General features: G+C 44.1%; 1 protein-coding gene across 22 annotated transcripts in view; it reads left to right on the top strand.

Annotated features, from left to right (window-relative positions):
* Nucleotides 1-17,213, top strand: part of NRCAM (neuronal cell adhesion molecule) — a 286,918-nt gene that overhangs the window by 229,208 nt on the left and 40,497 nt on the right. For all 22 annotated transcript variants that reach the window (XR_009260570.1, XM_058725394.1, XM_058725414.1 and 19 more), the window contains 6 exons: nucleotides 1,450-1,581; nucleotides 9,515-9,658; nucleotides 12,716-12,827; nucleotides 14,335-14,501; nucleotides 14,594-14,741; nucleotides 16,758-16,882. Coding sequence is in view for 21 of the 22 variants with exons in the window: in XM_058725394.1 (XP_058581377.1) it covers nucleotides 1,450-1,581; nucleotides 9,515-9,658; nucleotides 12,716-12,827; nucleotides 14,335-14,501; nucleotides 14,594-14,741; nucleotides 16,758-16,882 (828 nt within the window). In the remaining variant the exon portion in view is untranslated. The remainder of the gene's footprint in view (nucleotides 1-1,449; nucleotides 1,582-9,514; nucleotides 9,659-12,715; nucleotides 12,828-14,334; nucleotides 14,502-14,593; nucleotides 14,742-16,757; nucleotides 16,883-17,213) is intronic.

Below are 17,213 nucleotides of genomic sequence, written 5' to 3'. Positions count from 1 at the left end.
TGCTCTTGCCTTCATGAGAACTCGTAAATCTTCAGTTAAATATGCTTCTGATTATATTCTTCAGTAGTGATAAGTGTAAATTTATATCAACATTCCCAATACCTTGATGCTCTTCACATTACTATTTATAATGCATCTCAAGCTGGTTAAAAATTCTCTCCCTCAAATCTTCCTCACAGAAGAATTCTGCTTCATAACTGTAGAAAGAATGAGGGAAATCGAAAATCGCCATTAAAATCCCACGGTTATAACTGCTGCAGGCAAGAGCCAGTAATGAAAGCTGAGATTAGTGGATAAAACTTGAAGGAGAAATAGGGTATCTGCATAGCCTCAAAGTGTTTCTTCTCACACACACACCCCAAAACTTAATTACGGAGGGGGGTTTAACACATGTCCACAAATTCTTTAGCATTCCTTTGGGTAGGAGATGGAACTGAATTTCCCTGCCCTTGAGTGGGGGCTGAACTTAGTGACTCACTTTTAATAAATAGATTATGGAAAGCAGGTGGATAGTCACTTTCAGAGGAGACATGTGACAGACATGGCCTCAACCAAGTAAGCCAGGTTAACATAAGCTGCGAGAAGTCATGTTGGTGTCATGTATTCCCTGAAAGATGGATGCAGTAAGAAGGGTCCATCACCCCAAACCTCAGTGTAGAGAAAACATCAGACAAACCCAAGTCGAAAGACATTCTACGAAACAACTGATCAGCAGTACTCTTTAAAAGTATCAAGGTCATGAAAGACCAGACTCTGAAAGGGTCATGAAAGAAACTGGCAGATGGGAAGAGACTGGTAAGGCGACAGGATAAGTAAACACAATGTGGCGTCCAGGACAGGGTCCTGAGACAGAAACGAGGCATTGGTAGACGAACTGGAGAAATCCTAATAGAGGGTGTAGTTTAGCTAATAGTATTGTACCGATGTTAATTTCTCGTGTTGATAACTGGACCATGGTTACGTAAGACCTCGCTAGAGAAAGCTGGGTGAAGGGCTCACGGGGCACTCTATACTGGCTTTGTGACTTCTCGAAAGTGGGAAGTCTTTTGACTTGCTTCCTGGTTTTATAATTAGGTGTATTCTGCAGGACTCAGAACTTAAATTCATGCTTCTCAACCCGTCTCTGTACTGTAAATTGCTCTGCCTCTTTTGTGAAATCTGTTACCTCTTTCATGCCTGAATTTAACGTAAAACGAGATGACATTTGTAGCACAAGGGTCTAGAAACAATACACAGTCGTCTGTGAACCTCTTTAAACATTCTTTTGAAAATCTCAAGTGTTCTTTGGGACATCGCTTACAAGTCTACCCACTCTTAAGCAAATGAAGCTAATAGATGTTTTGCAAAATACTTATTCTTTATTATTAAGATAGTTCGACATACTAAATTTGCTAGAATACTTGCATGATTGAAAGTTTTGTGGGGTTTTTTTTTCTTTCCTTAATAAAGCGGCTCCATACTGGATCCTGGCACCTCAAAATCTTGTACTGTCCCCGGGAGAGGATGGGACGCTGATCTGCAGAGCTAACGGCAACCCCAAGCCCAGGATCAGCTGGTTATCGAATGGCGTCCCAATAGAAAGTAAGTTTCCTCGCCTGGCTCTGGTTGTAGTCTCAGCGGGGAACACAGTGGGAGGATGAAATACCGGTGGTTAAGGAAGGAAGCCGTGTGCAGTTAAAAAAGAGGCACCAAATTACCTTTAGATGCTTATTTTATGACCTTCGGGTACTCCTTAGGACCAAATAGTCTGTGCTCTTAACGTGATGCTGTGTGCTGATTGGGACTTGGCAATATTCGCCGTGTTCTACGTGGGCCCTAAGAAGAATGACAGGATCAGAAATAAACAGGACTGAAAAGTTCAGATTACCTTTTTCGTTCAAAATGTCAAGTGGCTCAAGGAAATGTTGTAGGAGTCCAGGGAGATGCGGGGAAGGCTAGGGGTAGAGCCGGGGGATGTGGCGAGAAGAAGAAACACAGCTGTTGTCATTTAAAGAGTTCTCATTCCTAAGCATAGCCAGGATGTTCCTAAGTTCTGTGGTCTTCAGAGGCTGTCCTGTTTAGAGCCCTTCAAAGAACAGGTCCCCCGACCATGGTTGTATGCTGGACACTCCATCTTTGCTAAGTTTTCCCTCCCCAAGTATGCAGAGGTCACCTTGAGCAATACTGGCTGCTGTGTGCCACCTCGTGAGCCACCTTTCCTGGACCGCTCCCGGCTTGCTCGCTCTCAAGCCAGCTTCCCCAGCCTGCCGCCGTGCCGCCCAGAACAGTCCCCCAGGGTGTGGCCACAGTCCTGTCCTCTGATCTTCTAGCACAGCAAAGGCCAGTTTTATAAAACCTGGTTAAAGGCTTGAAGATGAGAGAAGGCTTGAGGGTTATGGCAAAGAAAAAACAAACAAACGAACAAACTTAAAATGAATATTGTATCTCCTTGCTCACAGATTCCTAAGTCACAGCCATCCACAGAGATCCTACTCGGTCTTCTTTCTTCCCCCGACCTCAGGCAGCAGTGGGTGGTGACTGCACATTTTCCCCTTCTTGGAGTTCATACCTTCTCTTACACCCAGAGAGAGAGACAGACAGACAGACAGACAGTCAGCTTTTGTTTGAAACCCAGACTCAAGATCACCCTCCTAGCCAATAGTATAATAATCTGCAAAGATATTCTTAAGTTTATTTTTATTTATTTTGAGAGAGAGAGCAGGAAAGTGCAAGAGGGGCAGAGGGAGAGGGAGAGACAGAATCCCAAGCAGGCTCCAAGGCAGGGCTCGAACTCATGAACCATGAGATCATGCCCTGAGCTGAAACCAAGAGTCAGACGCTTAACCGACTGAGCCACCCAGGCACCCATGCAACGATATTCTTGAGTCACAATGAAGACAACCTTCAGGCTTATGAAGTAGAACACCTTTGCTCCTCATTACCTCTGAGCCAGAATCAAAAATTTGTTCTACTTTTACTTGACCAAAAGGTCCATTAAACTGGCTTTCCTGAAACAGTCTTCACCCTGCGATGGATCTGAGAGCTACCAGCAGATATTAAATGGCTTAGTCCCCATTTCTCACTATCAGGGTCTTACAACTGTGGGTCTAAACCAAGTAAGAGCTCCCCGTTCCATGCTGTTTATTAGGAATTTGTGTCACACTACACAGCACTTATCAGATACTCTAAAACAGACAGTCTGTGGTTACTGTAAAAGGAAGTATGTTCCAGGAAGAACACAGATTCTAAAGAGGCCAGGGGCTGGGGCTTGGATATTTCCACTCCCAGTTTTAACCACGATCAGGATCAGGAAGAAGTGCAGACAGTACCTTGTGGTTGTGCATTGGGAAGCTGTTGCCAGGAGAGAAAACAGAGACAGTAGGCATACAGCCCAGACCTAAGGAAGAAGTTTTATTGTGCGGTATCTGATTTGCTCAGGAATGCATAAACAGTGGCAAGAAAGGACAGGGCGTGCTCTGTACTGTGACGGCACATCGTGCAGCTAGGGGGTTCTGTGCCCTTTACGGAAGGTTAACTGCACACCTGAGATCTGGCCTCAGGGGGACTGACAAGTGGCGAGGGCCGTGCATCTCACCCCCCGGCAGAAAAACCAGGGAGCTAGGGAAGGTTGGAAAGATAAACCCCTTCCTGATCCATGGTTCATAGTCCGTCCAAACCTGGCACAGGCAGCATCTCTCGGGGAGCCTTGTGGCTCCAGTTGTACTAAAGGCTTTGAAATTCACTCGTAGACAGCCCTTTAAATGAGCTATCTGCGGGGAGCAGCAGTTGGGAAAGGCCTGCCTGGGGAGGGGAGGCGCAGGACGGCGGCCCTGAGATATAAGTTAGGCCCTCTATAACCCCAGACCATCTGATTAGGTCCCAAGCAGAAAGAGTTAGAACAGAATCTCCCAAATCAGGTTCCAAATTAGTTCATTTCTTCCACCCCGAAAGAATGCATCAAGTCCCCACTGGAAGGACAGCAAGGAGCTGAGCAAAGTTAGGATCAAGATTCTACGGTGCCCACAGACCCAGGGTCCCCCGACCTCTGGCGTGCCTCAGAGCAGTCCCTCTGGTCCACAAGCGGGGAGAGACACCATGCAGCGTGGCAGCAAAGCAAGGTCCCTCCCTCGCCCACCAGGCTGCCCCGCGATGCCGGGAACAGGTGCCATATGCTTATACCAAGGTGATATGAAGTGTCTGAATGGTCGCTCTCTCCACATCTGGTGGCCAGCCTGAAAGTGCATGGGTTACTGTATGGAATCTCATTGTTGAAAGGTGATGGCCTGAGGCACCTGGTGGGGACCCTCATAGCTCTCTGCACAACGATACTACAGGTCCCCCTTGTTCCCTACTAGCCCCCGGCAACTGATCCATCTCCCAGTTCTACTGAGTCTTGCATAGCTAAGTTCAAAGCGAACCCTACGTGTCTCCACCTTGTGTTGCCCTCCCCTGATCCAACAGAAGGAGTATGTGAGGAAGAAAACTGTCAAACAGTTGGTAGAAGTTTGAGGAGTTTTGTGCCTCTGCCCTTTCTATCCTGGTTGATAATTAGCCCATGAATCTGGAGGCCCCTAAACAGAATTGCCTTTGAGGTTTGGGAGCCATTCAGGACATGGGAGACGGGCTTCTTTCTCATCTGCAGCTTGTTGAGCTGTGCACCTGTAGATGCTTCCAGCAACGAGGGAGCGGTGGTGGGAGGGGGAGGGGTGGCAGAGAGGCAGGGTTGGCAAGGGAGAGCAGTCTGCTGCGGTATACGGAGGCACAGAATGGGCCTGGTGAGGATTCCTGACCTTCAAGGGGGCCTAGAATAGACCCCAGACGTTAAATGGGAACATAGGCCATCTGGCAACAACACCCTTCCACCTGAGAAGCTGCGGAAACCTTGCGGGGGGGGGGGGGGGGGAGGGGAGGGGAGGGGCAGGCAGCTGCTGAGGGTGAGGGTCAGGGAACGGCCGTGTCTCTGCAGCATCATGCAAGGAGCTGTGCAGTGTCCCCGCCAGGTGCGACACAACAGGGGACCACACTACCAGACACACCGCCTCCCCACTCCTGACTGTGGACAGTCACCTAAGGACAGTGATATCTCCTAGCTCAGCAGGCCCTGGCTGCCAAGGGCACATAGACCCTACAGAAGGAGAATCAGCATCACGGAGAGGGAGGCGTAAGACTAGGGCTCTGTTAACAGAGTACTGCGTTATCGATTTGTGACTGCATTTCAGAACTGGAATCTACTGTCCTAGAAAACTGGAAGAATGAACTCAGAAAAGTGTCTGGGGTCTAATCGCAAACTCTTCCAAAGCTCTGTCCTCCCAGGACTGGCCAGGTTGCTTTAAATGTTCCTTGAAGCAAAAAACAAGACCAGACTAAGTATGGAATTTGCCTAAAACTACCTAAAATATTTTTTTTAAACAATCTACAGAAGTCAGAGCAAAGAACACAGATGTACAGAGCTGGCACCGGAAGAGATCTTTGATTTTATTGTGTGACCTGCGGTGTGTGGGAGGGTGTGAAAGTAGCACCTGGAACCAGGAAGACGACGTCCAAGGCCAAGGCCATGGACGATGTGAACCTGTCCCTGTCTTAAGAGTCAGCAGATGAGCCTACATGTAGATCTTTAATCGTCCCCTATTTGAGTAGCGGAACAGCTCAGAATCTTCCAGGTGGAGCACTTACAAGATCTCACCATCATTGTTAAAAGGTCCCTTTTCCCTAAGGGATGAGGAGGGGAATGAATGAAAAGAATGAGAGTAGACAGGTCTCCTGTGGCCACACTTCTGTATTTGGCTGACATCAGACGGAGATTGAAAGCCAGGAGCACAGGAGAAGCTGCCAGGGGCATGGAGGCCTGGTCCAGGCTGGTCCCCAGATTCCACCAAGGCGTCTCCCTTCTCCCTTTTCTCCAAAGTAAAGGGCTCAGTTGGCATTCCCTTCTGGGGGATGGAGTAAACAGACGAAGGAAAATCTCCATCATGGCCAAATGTTCAGATTTCAAGGAGATGTTTATAAAGTAGACGGACTCAGAAAATCTGAGCCTTCATCTCATGCTAAACCACCAGGTGCTCCAGTCTCTAATTTTCTCTTCTCCAAAGTGCACGTACTTTCTAGTTGATCCACTGCATAAAGTTCTTTTTGAAATAAAATGATGCAATAGACACAAAACTATCTTTTAAATTGATAGTGCTCTCTACACATATGAGGTGGCAATAATTATCATTCTCATTATGTAACTGCTGGAAGCATTTCTAGGTTTGGCCAGCTGTGTCAGGACAGTTGGAATAAAGGAATGTTGGGGCACCTGGGTGGCTCAGTCGGTTAAGCGGCCGACTTCAGCTCAGGTCATGATTTCGCGGTCTGTGAGTTTGAGCCCCTCGTCGGGCTCTGTGCTGACAGCTCAGAGCCTGGACCCTGTTTCAGATTCTGTGTCTCCCTCTCTCTGACCCTCCCCCATTCATGCTCTGTCTCTCTCTGTCTCAAAAATAAATAAACGATAAAAAAAATTTTTTAAAAAAGGAATGTATTGTTGGAAAGATATCAGCCCAGTTCTGAACCTTATCTTTGGGGCTCTAAATTGTACATGATGCCTCTATGCTCAAATTTCTTTCTTTGTTGTTCATTGATAGCAAATGAAGTTGCTTATTCCCAGAATTAATCATTATTCCTTTGGATAACTGGGGTTTGGTTGCTGGAGAGTTACTCCTATCCAGTAGCCAGCACACAGAATCCATGGGCTTCCAATATCTCTACACTAGCAATTTTCTTCTTTATCCAGTACCGACTGAGCCTCCATATGTCGCCGCGACAGTTCCCGGGTTTGTTTGTGTTTGTTTAGTTAAAGTACTTAAGGAAAATGTAGCCCAAATCCCCGTGGCGAGATATTAGCTTATTCCCTACTCTTACCTAAAGGATTTATTTTATTCCTAAACACCTTGCCAAAAAATAAATATTTGAAGACTGCTCCATTAAGCAGCAACAAGGCAGGTACAGTCAGATGCCTTTCAGGTAAAGAATAGCATGGAGATGAGTTGACAGCAAATAAAAATGCAAGGGCGGGCTACAAAAACGCTTTTTAAAATGGTTTATGTTGTGATTCATGAGTTCCCACTGAGGGAAGATTGTCCTCCTGGCTTCATTAGTTGAGCTGGTCTTCCGAGTTTGTGGTGATATATTTTTATTATACTTAAAAAAAAAAAACCATAACATAAAATTTATCATCTTAATCATTTCTAAGTCTACAGTTCAGCAGTGTTAAGTATATTCATATTACTGTTGAATAGACCTCAAGAACTTTCTCATCTTGCAAACCTGGAGCTCTATACCCATTAAACATCACATGGTGGTGTAACTTTTAAGAGGTCCATACACTGAAGGAACGTGAGGAGCTCTCCTCACATATCCAGAGAGATTCAGGCCAGGGCTCTGCCCGAGCATCATCGCTGTCTGAAATGCCCAGACACTACTCAACCGGCCCCCCTGCTGCCTACAATGTCTGCCGAGGTGCCGTCAGAATGGTGGGCACTGAGAGTCCCCCAGAGTGGCCCAACACTGAGTGCCCAAGTGCTGGGTCCAAAACTGCTGAGCATAGCTGACAAAGAAAGAGATCCTAGAAACCCTGCTCTGTTCCAAAAGCTTTGCGTGGATGGATGTCACTGAGAGTGGGTGAGTCAGAAAGGCCCCGGTGATACTAGACTTGGGGTCTGGGACAAGGACCATGGGTGGCTCCGGGGTATACTGCATTCTCAGGGTACCTGGTTGCCTGCCACAGCCATAGTTTGCTTCCTAGGCCAGTGTGACATTTCTGTCCTCTGCTGTCATGTATTGATGCAGTCTTTACCCTGTTAGAGGGATTAGAACTTGTATTTATCTTCTGGTTGGAAGAGCATGTTTCTTAAGGCAATTTTGAAATATTCAGAGTCATAAGCAGCAGAAAGGAGCTAAGAAACCAACTCAAAGGATCCAGGCATCCCCCATCACTAGTGAGTTAACTGGAGTGTCTAAGGTGATTTTACAAATTAGCTATTAGTTGTGATGGGAGTGTTGAATAACCATACAGAACGGTCTGACGGTAAATTTTCTGTGGTTTGAAGCCACTAATTTTGTAACTTGCTACAGCAGCCATGGTGGAAAACAAACACAGCATGCGTGAGAACACTACTCCAGATCCACATACTAAAACAAGGATGAGTAACTATAGTTCTGTTTATTTGTATGAAAGTGAGTTAATAAACCACCAATGAACCAAACATTTGAGACTTGCAAGGAATCAAAGTGTCCAAATGCGGTGATAAGTATGTCTTAGACTCGCATCTTCTTTTCTGTCATCAAAGAGAAAAAAAAAATGGTGTTTGGAATGGAAGCAAAGGCTTCTTTCTTCAGTGGGTCAAGTTGCAAGAACGGCTTTTGGAGAAGGAGTGCTGTCACTGAGTGTTGATTTGGATCACTGTGCTGAGGCCGGTACCTGTCAACCCTTTCAGTGTGCTTTTAACGCGGTGTAAGGTCACAGCCTAAGGTTCAGCACTCGCAGAAGGGCATTTATCTCCAGGAGCACCACACTTCTACGTTGCTAGGCATGGCCTGGACTAAATTCTCACCTATTATGGTACTCTCATTCCACTGCAGTAAGGATCAGTCCTGATCCTGACTTTGGTTTTTTGGTTTCTAGGTTTTTTGGGTTTTTTTTTTTTGGTTTTGGTTTTTGGGTTTTTTTGTTTTTTAACATACTTGAGAGGTTTAGCTTAAAAACACTCTCTTTAAGAGAAGTTTCACATAATCTGTTTCGGCCTCAGGAATTTCCGATTGAGGAAAAGAAATGTTTGCACATTTGATTATTGGCCCTGTATATTTATGTATGTACCTATAAATAAATAGGTATTTATTTATATTTTAGGTATTTATTTATTTATATATAAGTATAAATAATATATATATTTCTATTTATAATATAATAATATATAATATATATTTAAATAATATATATTATATATAAATAATATATAATATATAAATAATATATATAATATATAATATAATATATAATATTTATATTTATAGGTATTTATTTATTATTTATCTATTTATGTCAACAAGAGGCTTGTAAAAGACACAGGTTTGGATGGGCTAGAGGGTTTCTATATTTTCAATGAGCGTTTGCTGTCTCCTCTCGATAAATTAACTCACTTCTTCGTAAAGAACCACAGTTTCTTTGTGAAAAGGCAACGCCTTCCTGAATTTGTATTGCTGTTTTCACCTAACTTGTGCTTCCCCCCACTGCCGGATCTCTCAAAAATGATATTCAGTTTTACGGACTGAATCCACTCAGGACTAAATGAGTATCGAGCATAACCCTATGCTGACACGTGATAACTAAAATCTGAGGAGGGAAAATGATGGGTTCTGCCTGGGTTCTCAGTCTCCTCCTCCTTACTGCACATACCTAGATTCGTGTGTGTTTCTGTCGTACTTACTATAATGCAGACCTCAAACTGCACATCTTCTAAGCAAAGAGGAATAAATAACGTGCTTTTGTTTTTACACCCAGTTGCCCCTGATGACCCCAGCAGAAAAATCGATGGCGATACCATTATTTTTTCGAATGTTCAAGAAAGATCAAGTGCGGTGTATCAGTGCAACGCCTCTAACGAATACGGATATTTACTGGCAAACGCATTTGTGAATGTGCTGGGTAAGCGCTCCCTTGATTACAGAAATGACAAGTTCAGTGAATGACTGCTGGAGTCTTCCATTCGTTCAGCAAAAATATACTGAGTACCTACCATGTGCAACACACAGAGGACTGAGAGTTAGATGGCGTATATGAAGGTGGATAAGATACAGACCTTGCCACGAAGGCTATTATACTCTGGCCTTGATGTTCTTTCATAAGACAGTTCTTTTTTTTATATATCTATTTATTTATTTTTGAGAGACAGAGCAGGGAGGGAAACAAAGAATCCCAAGCAAGCTTCACGTTGTCAGCACAGAGCTCGACGCAGGACTCGAACCCACGAACCTTGAGATCATGACCTGAGCCGAAACTAAGAGGTGGCCGCTTAACCAACTGAGCTTCCCAGGCACTCCTATAACACAGTTCTTATAGTGTCCAATTATTCATTGGATAGGGGCGCCTGGGTGGCTCAGTCGGTTAAGCGTCCGACTTTGCCTCAGGTCATGATTGCACAGTCCGTGAGTTCAAGCCCCGCATCGGGCTCTGTGCTGACAGCTTAGAGCCTGGAGCCTGCTTAGGATTCTGTGTCTCCCTCTCTCTCTGACTGTCCCGCCTTCATGCTCTGTCTCTCTCTGTCTCAAAAATAAATAATAAATATTAAAAAAATTTAAAAAATATATTGATTGGATAATTAACCAGATAGTCAGGCAGCTCCATTCCCAGTCAAATGCTCCAAAGGAAAATAGCATTCATCTGCTTTTAGTAACGGGATGTTCCTGCTGTTCCATCTTTAGGAACTGGGAAGTTCAATAACAATTTCATGATTCTGATTTTTAAAAAATAAATCATTAATCATAATGTTTGGCCTTTATCCTAATCACAGATGTACATTTATTCATCAATTCTTAGCAATATGTTTAGAAAACTATGATACACTGAAACATCTTCCGAAATGGTTGGTGTTTTGTTTTGTTTGAGTGTCATTGACACACAATGTTACATGAATTTCAGGTGTACAACTTAGTGATTTGACAAGTTTATACTTGTTTATACTTCATGCTTCTGTTCACCACAAACGTAGCTACCATCTGTCCTGACACTTTGCTGTTAATATCATTGATTTTGCTCCTTATGCTCGGCTTTTTATTCATGTGACTTACCCATTCCATAACTGGAGGCCCATATCTCCCTGTCCCCTTCCCCCATTTTGCCCGGCTCCCTACCCCCATCCCCATCAGCAACCATCAGCTCTCTCTAATTAACAGTTCTGATCCTGTTTTTTGTTTGTTGATTCTTTTTTTTTTTTTTTTTTTTTAGATTCCACTTATGAATGAAATCATATGGTATTTGTCTTTCTCGGTCTGATTTATTTCACTTATCATAATACCATCTTGGTTCATCCATGTTGTCTGAAATAGCACGATCTCATCCTTTTTATGGCTGTGTAATACTCCACACACACACATACATATATACACACACACACACACTTTTACTTTATTCATTTGTCTATTCATGGACACTTAGGTTGCTTCCATGTCTTTTTTTTTAATGTTTATTTCTTTTTGAGAGAGAGAGAGAGAGAGAGAGAGAGAGACAGAGTATGAGCGGGAGAGGGCCAGAGAGAGAGGGAGACACAGAATCCGAAGCAGGCTCCAGGCTCTGAGCTGTCGGCACAGAGGTCCAAACTCACAAGCCATGAAATCGTGACCTGAGCTGAAGTTGGATACTTAACCGACTGAGCCACCCCGGCACCCCACCATGTCTTGGCCATTGTAAGCAGTGCCGCGATAAATATAGGGTGTATGTATCTTTTCGAGCTAGCGTTGTTGTTTTCCTTGGGTGAATACCCAATAGTGGAATTACTGGATCATATGGTATTTCTATTTTTAGTTTTTTGAGGACCCTCCATACTGTTTTCCGGAGTGGCTGTACCAGTTTGCATTCCCACCAGCAGTGCACGAGGGTTCCTTTTTCTGTGCATCCTCTCTGACACGTGTTGTTTCTTGTCTTCTTGATTTTAGCCACCCTGACAGGGTATGAGGTGGTATCTCATTGTGGTTTTGATTTCCCTCATGAGGAGTGACACTGAGCACCTTTTCAAGGGTCTGTTGGCCATTCGTGTGTCTTCTTTTTTACAAGGCACTGGACACAAATTGCCTTTACAATTTTCAATCACTTTATGTTCTCATTTCTGTTGCAGTGTGAGCCCCGGGGCTTCTTCCTGGCTTTTTAATCCCTCCTCCAAGGATGATCATTGGGTGCATCATCCACCCCCCCCCACTATCCCCCTGACCCCCCAGCCCAGCTCCCTAATTCCAAATTTGATTGTGCTGCATGAAATGGTTGGTTTATGTGATCATGATATTTCTCATGCTGGACAAAAACTACGAAGACATCAAGTTTGTTAAAAAATTTATGTGAGGATTGTTTTCACAGTGCCAGAAATTATACATCAACTCTTTAAGTGTAGTAGGCTCCCTTTCAAATGAAATTAAAGTCAGGAAGCCAAGCAGGACTTGGTATTTGTCCTTCATGCTTGAAACGAAGGGCAGGAAATCACACACAGAGCTGAGCACAGTTACAATGTTGGTGGATGTTTAGGAGGAAGCTTGGATTTCTGGTTCTGTGTTTCGGTCACCCACACTTTTCTGCCGCCTTGTCTGCTCACCACCGCCCCTACCCATTCATTCTCGTTCTAACCCTGAGGTTAGGATGGGCCCATCAGCTAACAAAGATGTGCTTGACTGCTATTTTTGTGCCAGATACTGACCTAGTTTCTGGGGAGAAAACAATAAAAGTCCCATTCCCTGCCCGTAAGGGACTCACAGTACAGTAGGAGATAGAGATAAACAGATCATTCAAATACTGTGCCTGAGAAAGACATGTGACAAGAGGTAGGAGAAAATGTGCATTTCTCCACCTTGACCGGTGGTGTCCTGCTAGAGAATGTTCAGGAAGAGGCATACTGGTAATGCTTTACTATAAGCTTGCAATACAATACAAATACATTTAGGCGGGCTGAAATGTTTATTTTATTTTAATATTTACTTTACCTTTTTAAACTGTTTTCAGCTGAGCCACCACGAATCCTTACATCTGCAAATACACTCTATCAGGTCATTGCAAACAGGCCTGCTTTACTAGATTGTGCCTTCTTTGGGTCTCCTCTTCCTACCGTTGAGTGGTAAGTCGTGGCTCTGTTTATTTTTATTTACTTATTTATTTTGGGAGAGTGAGTGAGAGCAGGGGAGGGGCAGAGGAAGGAGAGAGAGAATCCTAAGCAGTCTCCATGCCCAGTGCAGGACCGATGTGGGGCTCGATCTCATGACCCTGGGATCATGATCTGAGCCGAAATCAAGAGTTAGACGCTTAACTTACTGAGCCACCCAGGCACCCATCTATTTGTTTTTAATATTTACATTTGCTGAAGCCTTCAAATCTCTCTGTGTGTTGGATTTTCATTTAGTCAGAGAACGGACAGTGCAGATTCCATCATACTATTATTATGAAATTCATTCATAAACAGGTATAACTACTTGCTGTGTGCTAAATGCCTAACACATGTCCAGTCTGTTTAGCAGCACACTTTGTCAACCACAGAGGTATCTAGAAATGCATTTTTTTAGGTTTATTTTTTTATTTATTTTGAGAAAGAGAGACAGAGAGAAAGTGGGGGAGGGGCAGAGAGAGAGGGAGACAGAATCCCAAGCTGTCAGCACAGAGCGACGCGGGGTTTGAACTTACAAACCATGAGATCATGACCTGAGGTGAAGTCAAGAAGTGGACGCTTAACCGACTGAGCCACCCAGGTGCCCCTGGAAATGTATTTTTTAAAAATTGAAGGTCCTCCCATATGTTACAATGCCACGGACATCACCTGGGACTTCACAAGGAATGCCGGCTGGAGAGCTGGTTGGGAACATTCCTTGATAATAGAATATCATTTGGGGTCAGAGAGAGGTCCTAGAAGCTCAAAAACAGAATTCATTCCCCAGTGTTCACTCTTAGTGCCCCTCCCACCCAAGCTTCCTGATTTGGATCCATCCACTCTCACTGGTATCCTTTTACTGGTGTCCTGGTGAGGTCACGCTTAGCTTAGGTTGACTTTGCCTCACCCCTTTTATCAGTCCCCACTTCTGTCTGACAATAGCCTGGAAGTTGAATGGACACATACTTTGCATACATGCTCTATTGTCTTTCTTCCCTGAATAAGTTCTTACTGATAGGAATCAAAAGTCTCTTTAGAATTCAAATCAAATATCTTCCAATTGAGATCACTTTAGAATTGTAGCCTGTAGACGGGCTTACAGATAAGTCCCAGTAGGGAGGAGATGTCCGAAAGCTCAGTCTTCATTTTGCCTGTTTTATCGTCTATTTAGAGGTAGAATAGATAGTGATGTATTTATGAAATATGAATCTCTGATACTGAAAATTAGAATTTGAGTATTTTGCGTTGTCACCCTAATGCTTCCACACCATTTCTCATTAAATCTTCCCGTTTTACATCCTGCCTTACATTGACCCCACTGACTTACAGGCACGCAATTCCGAATGTCTTGTGCAGATTCCAAACGTCTCTGAACTTGATACTACAATGCAGACCATCATGTGTTGATCTTGAATGTAGCATTTTATGTCTGACTTCAAATTATGATTTTTTTATTCCCTTTGTGATACTCTCTGTAATGAAGGTTCAAGGGAGCTAAGGGTAGTGCGCTCCGTGACGATATTTATGTTTTGCATGAAAATGGAACTTTGGAAATTCCTGTGGCCCAAAAGGACAGTACAGGAACTTACACGTGTGTTGCAAGGAATAAATTAGGAATGGCAAAGAATGAAGTTCACTTAGAAATCAAAGGTAAGGCAGAGGTGATGAAGCTTTTTCACATATTATGTGGCTTTGAGCAAATTCTTCAGCTTTGGCGATGGATAACGGAAGTTAAATTTCAGATCCAACCAGGATCATTAAGCAGCCTGAATATGCAGTAGTGCAAAGAGGGAGCACGGTGTCCTTTGAATGCAAAGTGAAACATGATCACACCTTGACCCTCACCATCACGTGGCTGAAGGACAACGGTGAGCTGCCCAGTGACGGAAGGTATTTGAAGACCATTTCTTTCCTTTCTCTTCTTCGTCTCTTTAAGCGGCTTTGAACTAAAGGTTTATTGTAGAGTGACTTAGCAGAGATGTTTCTAAAGTGTCTGAAATCTGCTCTCTCCAAGAAAAAAAAAAAAATACATTTTTCTCCCCGCCGCAAGATGCTTGGACCTAAGAAGCATCAAGTTATTGAAATAGAGAATGTTTGTTGTATTTTTGCGTGTTGGTCTCCTGGGCAATTCAGGACAGGAAAAACCTTTCAGGCCTTGGATAACTTCCATTGTCTTCTACTGTGTGCAGTGAAGTCTCGACAGATGTTTTCATTACCATTCTACAAATAAGCAGAAATACAATCGCTTTAATCAGCAGAGTGTGTCTAAATCCTTGTCGGTATTTTAAAGGACACTGGTTTTTATGTGGAGAGGGAATTTTCTTTTGCTTTCACCTAAAGCCAGTAGAAAGAGAAGGGGTGGGGGGGAACCCACAGGTATTTAAAAGAGCCTGAGCAGTCCTTGAGCCTGGAATGAAATCAGACTCATACCTGTCTTCCTGGTGAAGCGTCAATTTGACAGAATGGGTGCTGAGCTGACTCTGTGAATCCTAGCTGGCCCAGGGGCCACAAGCATCGCCCCCTACGGGAAGAAATGCTGTGTGCTGGTGGGAATGCTTTCTGTGGTTTGCTTGCAAATGTGCCCAAACAGTGCCTGTCGCTTAATGCCCCCCCCAAAAAAACCAGGTGGCCTTCTCTTCTATACCCAGAATTTCCATGTAATTCTATGCTTCCAGCTGGCCAGTTTTATTTGTGGAATCTGAGTTGCTAAAGATGAGAAGAAAGTAGGAGGAAATGACTGTCGAGTTAAGCTGGCTAAAGTTTTAACTTGGAAATTCCTTGCAAAGACAGTTAATGATTTATGGAGCCTCCTTAAAATCATGCATGAATCCAATTTACATGGATTTTTGACCTACTAATTTCTCATGCCAGCTAGTAACCTCTAGAGAACTCTTCATGGTGCTTGTTGATCTCAGTCTCCCTATTTCTTGTGATAAAGTCGATACCATTCTTGGCTTTTACTTTCTCCTATGAGAGTTTATGCATGTGGCAAAAATGGCAGAAAATTTCTTCGGTAAGTGATAAATATTTTTTTAGTATTTATTTATTTTGAGAGAAAGAGAGAGAGCACAAGTGGGGGAGGGGCAGAGAATGAGAGAGAGAGAGAGAGAGAGAGAGAGAGAGAGAGAGAGAGAGTCCCAAGCAGGCTTCACACTGTCAGTGCAGAGCCTGATGTAAGGCTCGATCTCACAAACCGTGAGAAATCAAGAGTCAGATGCTCAATTGACTGAGCCACCCCGGCACCCCAATAAAGTATTTAAAAATACACACTTTGTTAGAAATGGAGCTGGATGGGTGGTGTTTGAATGTTTCTTAGCAGCAGAAGCCGCAGGAAAGCCCACTAGTAAGGGTAACTGCAGCTGCCCCCACCTCACCTCTGGGTGCCCCTGGTCTTTAAGGAAGTGCCGAAAACTGCAGAAGGGTGCTTGATAAGCCTTCAGACCAGACAACTTGACATCCCTTCCAACCCAGGGTTCTAATCCCCTCTGTCTTCCAACTTTAAGCTTTATCAAAGTGATACATATTTTTTGGATTTTTGCTCTAATGAGCTGCAAATCTATATCATCTTTCTCTCTTTGTTAAAAATATTTATTTTTTATTTTGAGGGAGAGAGAGAGCATGAGCAGGGAATGGGGAGAGAGAAGAGACAAAGAATCCCAAGCAGGCTCCGCACCATCAGCACGCACTGTCAGCACAGAGCCCAATGCGGGGCTCGATCCCGCAAACCGTGGGATCATGACCTGAGCTGAAATCCAGAGTCAGACGCCTCAACCACCTGAGCCACCCAGCCGCCCCATCTTTCTCTGTTTTCCACTTCACAGAGCCTCTTCCGTGCCGGCAACGCAACCATCCGTCGTGTGTGGCTGGATGTCCGTTTCAGCTGCTCTGAACGTGTTTTCTTTGCAGGTTCACTGTTGACAAGGACCATTTGGAGGTAGCTGATGTGAGGGACAGCGATGGTGGGGCCTACACATGCGTGGCCAACACAACTCTAGACATGGTCTCCGCCAGTGCTGTGCTTAGCGTCGTCGGTAAGAGTGGGGACACACAGGGCACCACTGCTGCCCCGTGTTAGGCTGGAAGGACTCAGTAGTAAATGTTTGCTTGATATAGTGTCACAGTTGTGTGGGTCAGTTAAATATGTACATTTTTCTTCTTTGAAAGATGCCTTGAAGGCAGTAATTTCAGTATAAATATACCAATGTAGCGGCGCTGGAATAAAATGATGCTTGCGCATATTAGTGATACTTTTATAAGAAAATTGGGTGAAATAATGTACTTCTATTTAAAATTGAAGGACCTCCCCTCACCCCCCCCCCGCCAAGTTGTGACTGCATGTTTATGGATGCTGTGTCCCACAGC

This window comes from Neofelis nebulosa, chromosome 4, assembly GCF_028018385.1.
Source record: "Neofelis nebulosa isolate mNeoNeb1 chromosome 4, mNeoNeb1.pri, whole genome shotgun sequence".
Lineage (NCBI taxonomy): Eukaryota > Metazoa > Chordata > Mammalia > Carnivora > Felidae > Neofelis > Neofelis nebulosa.
The sequence above is the reverse complement of the archived record's forward strand: the minus strand, read 5'-3'. Positions and strand labels throughout refer to the sequence as shown.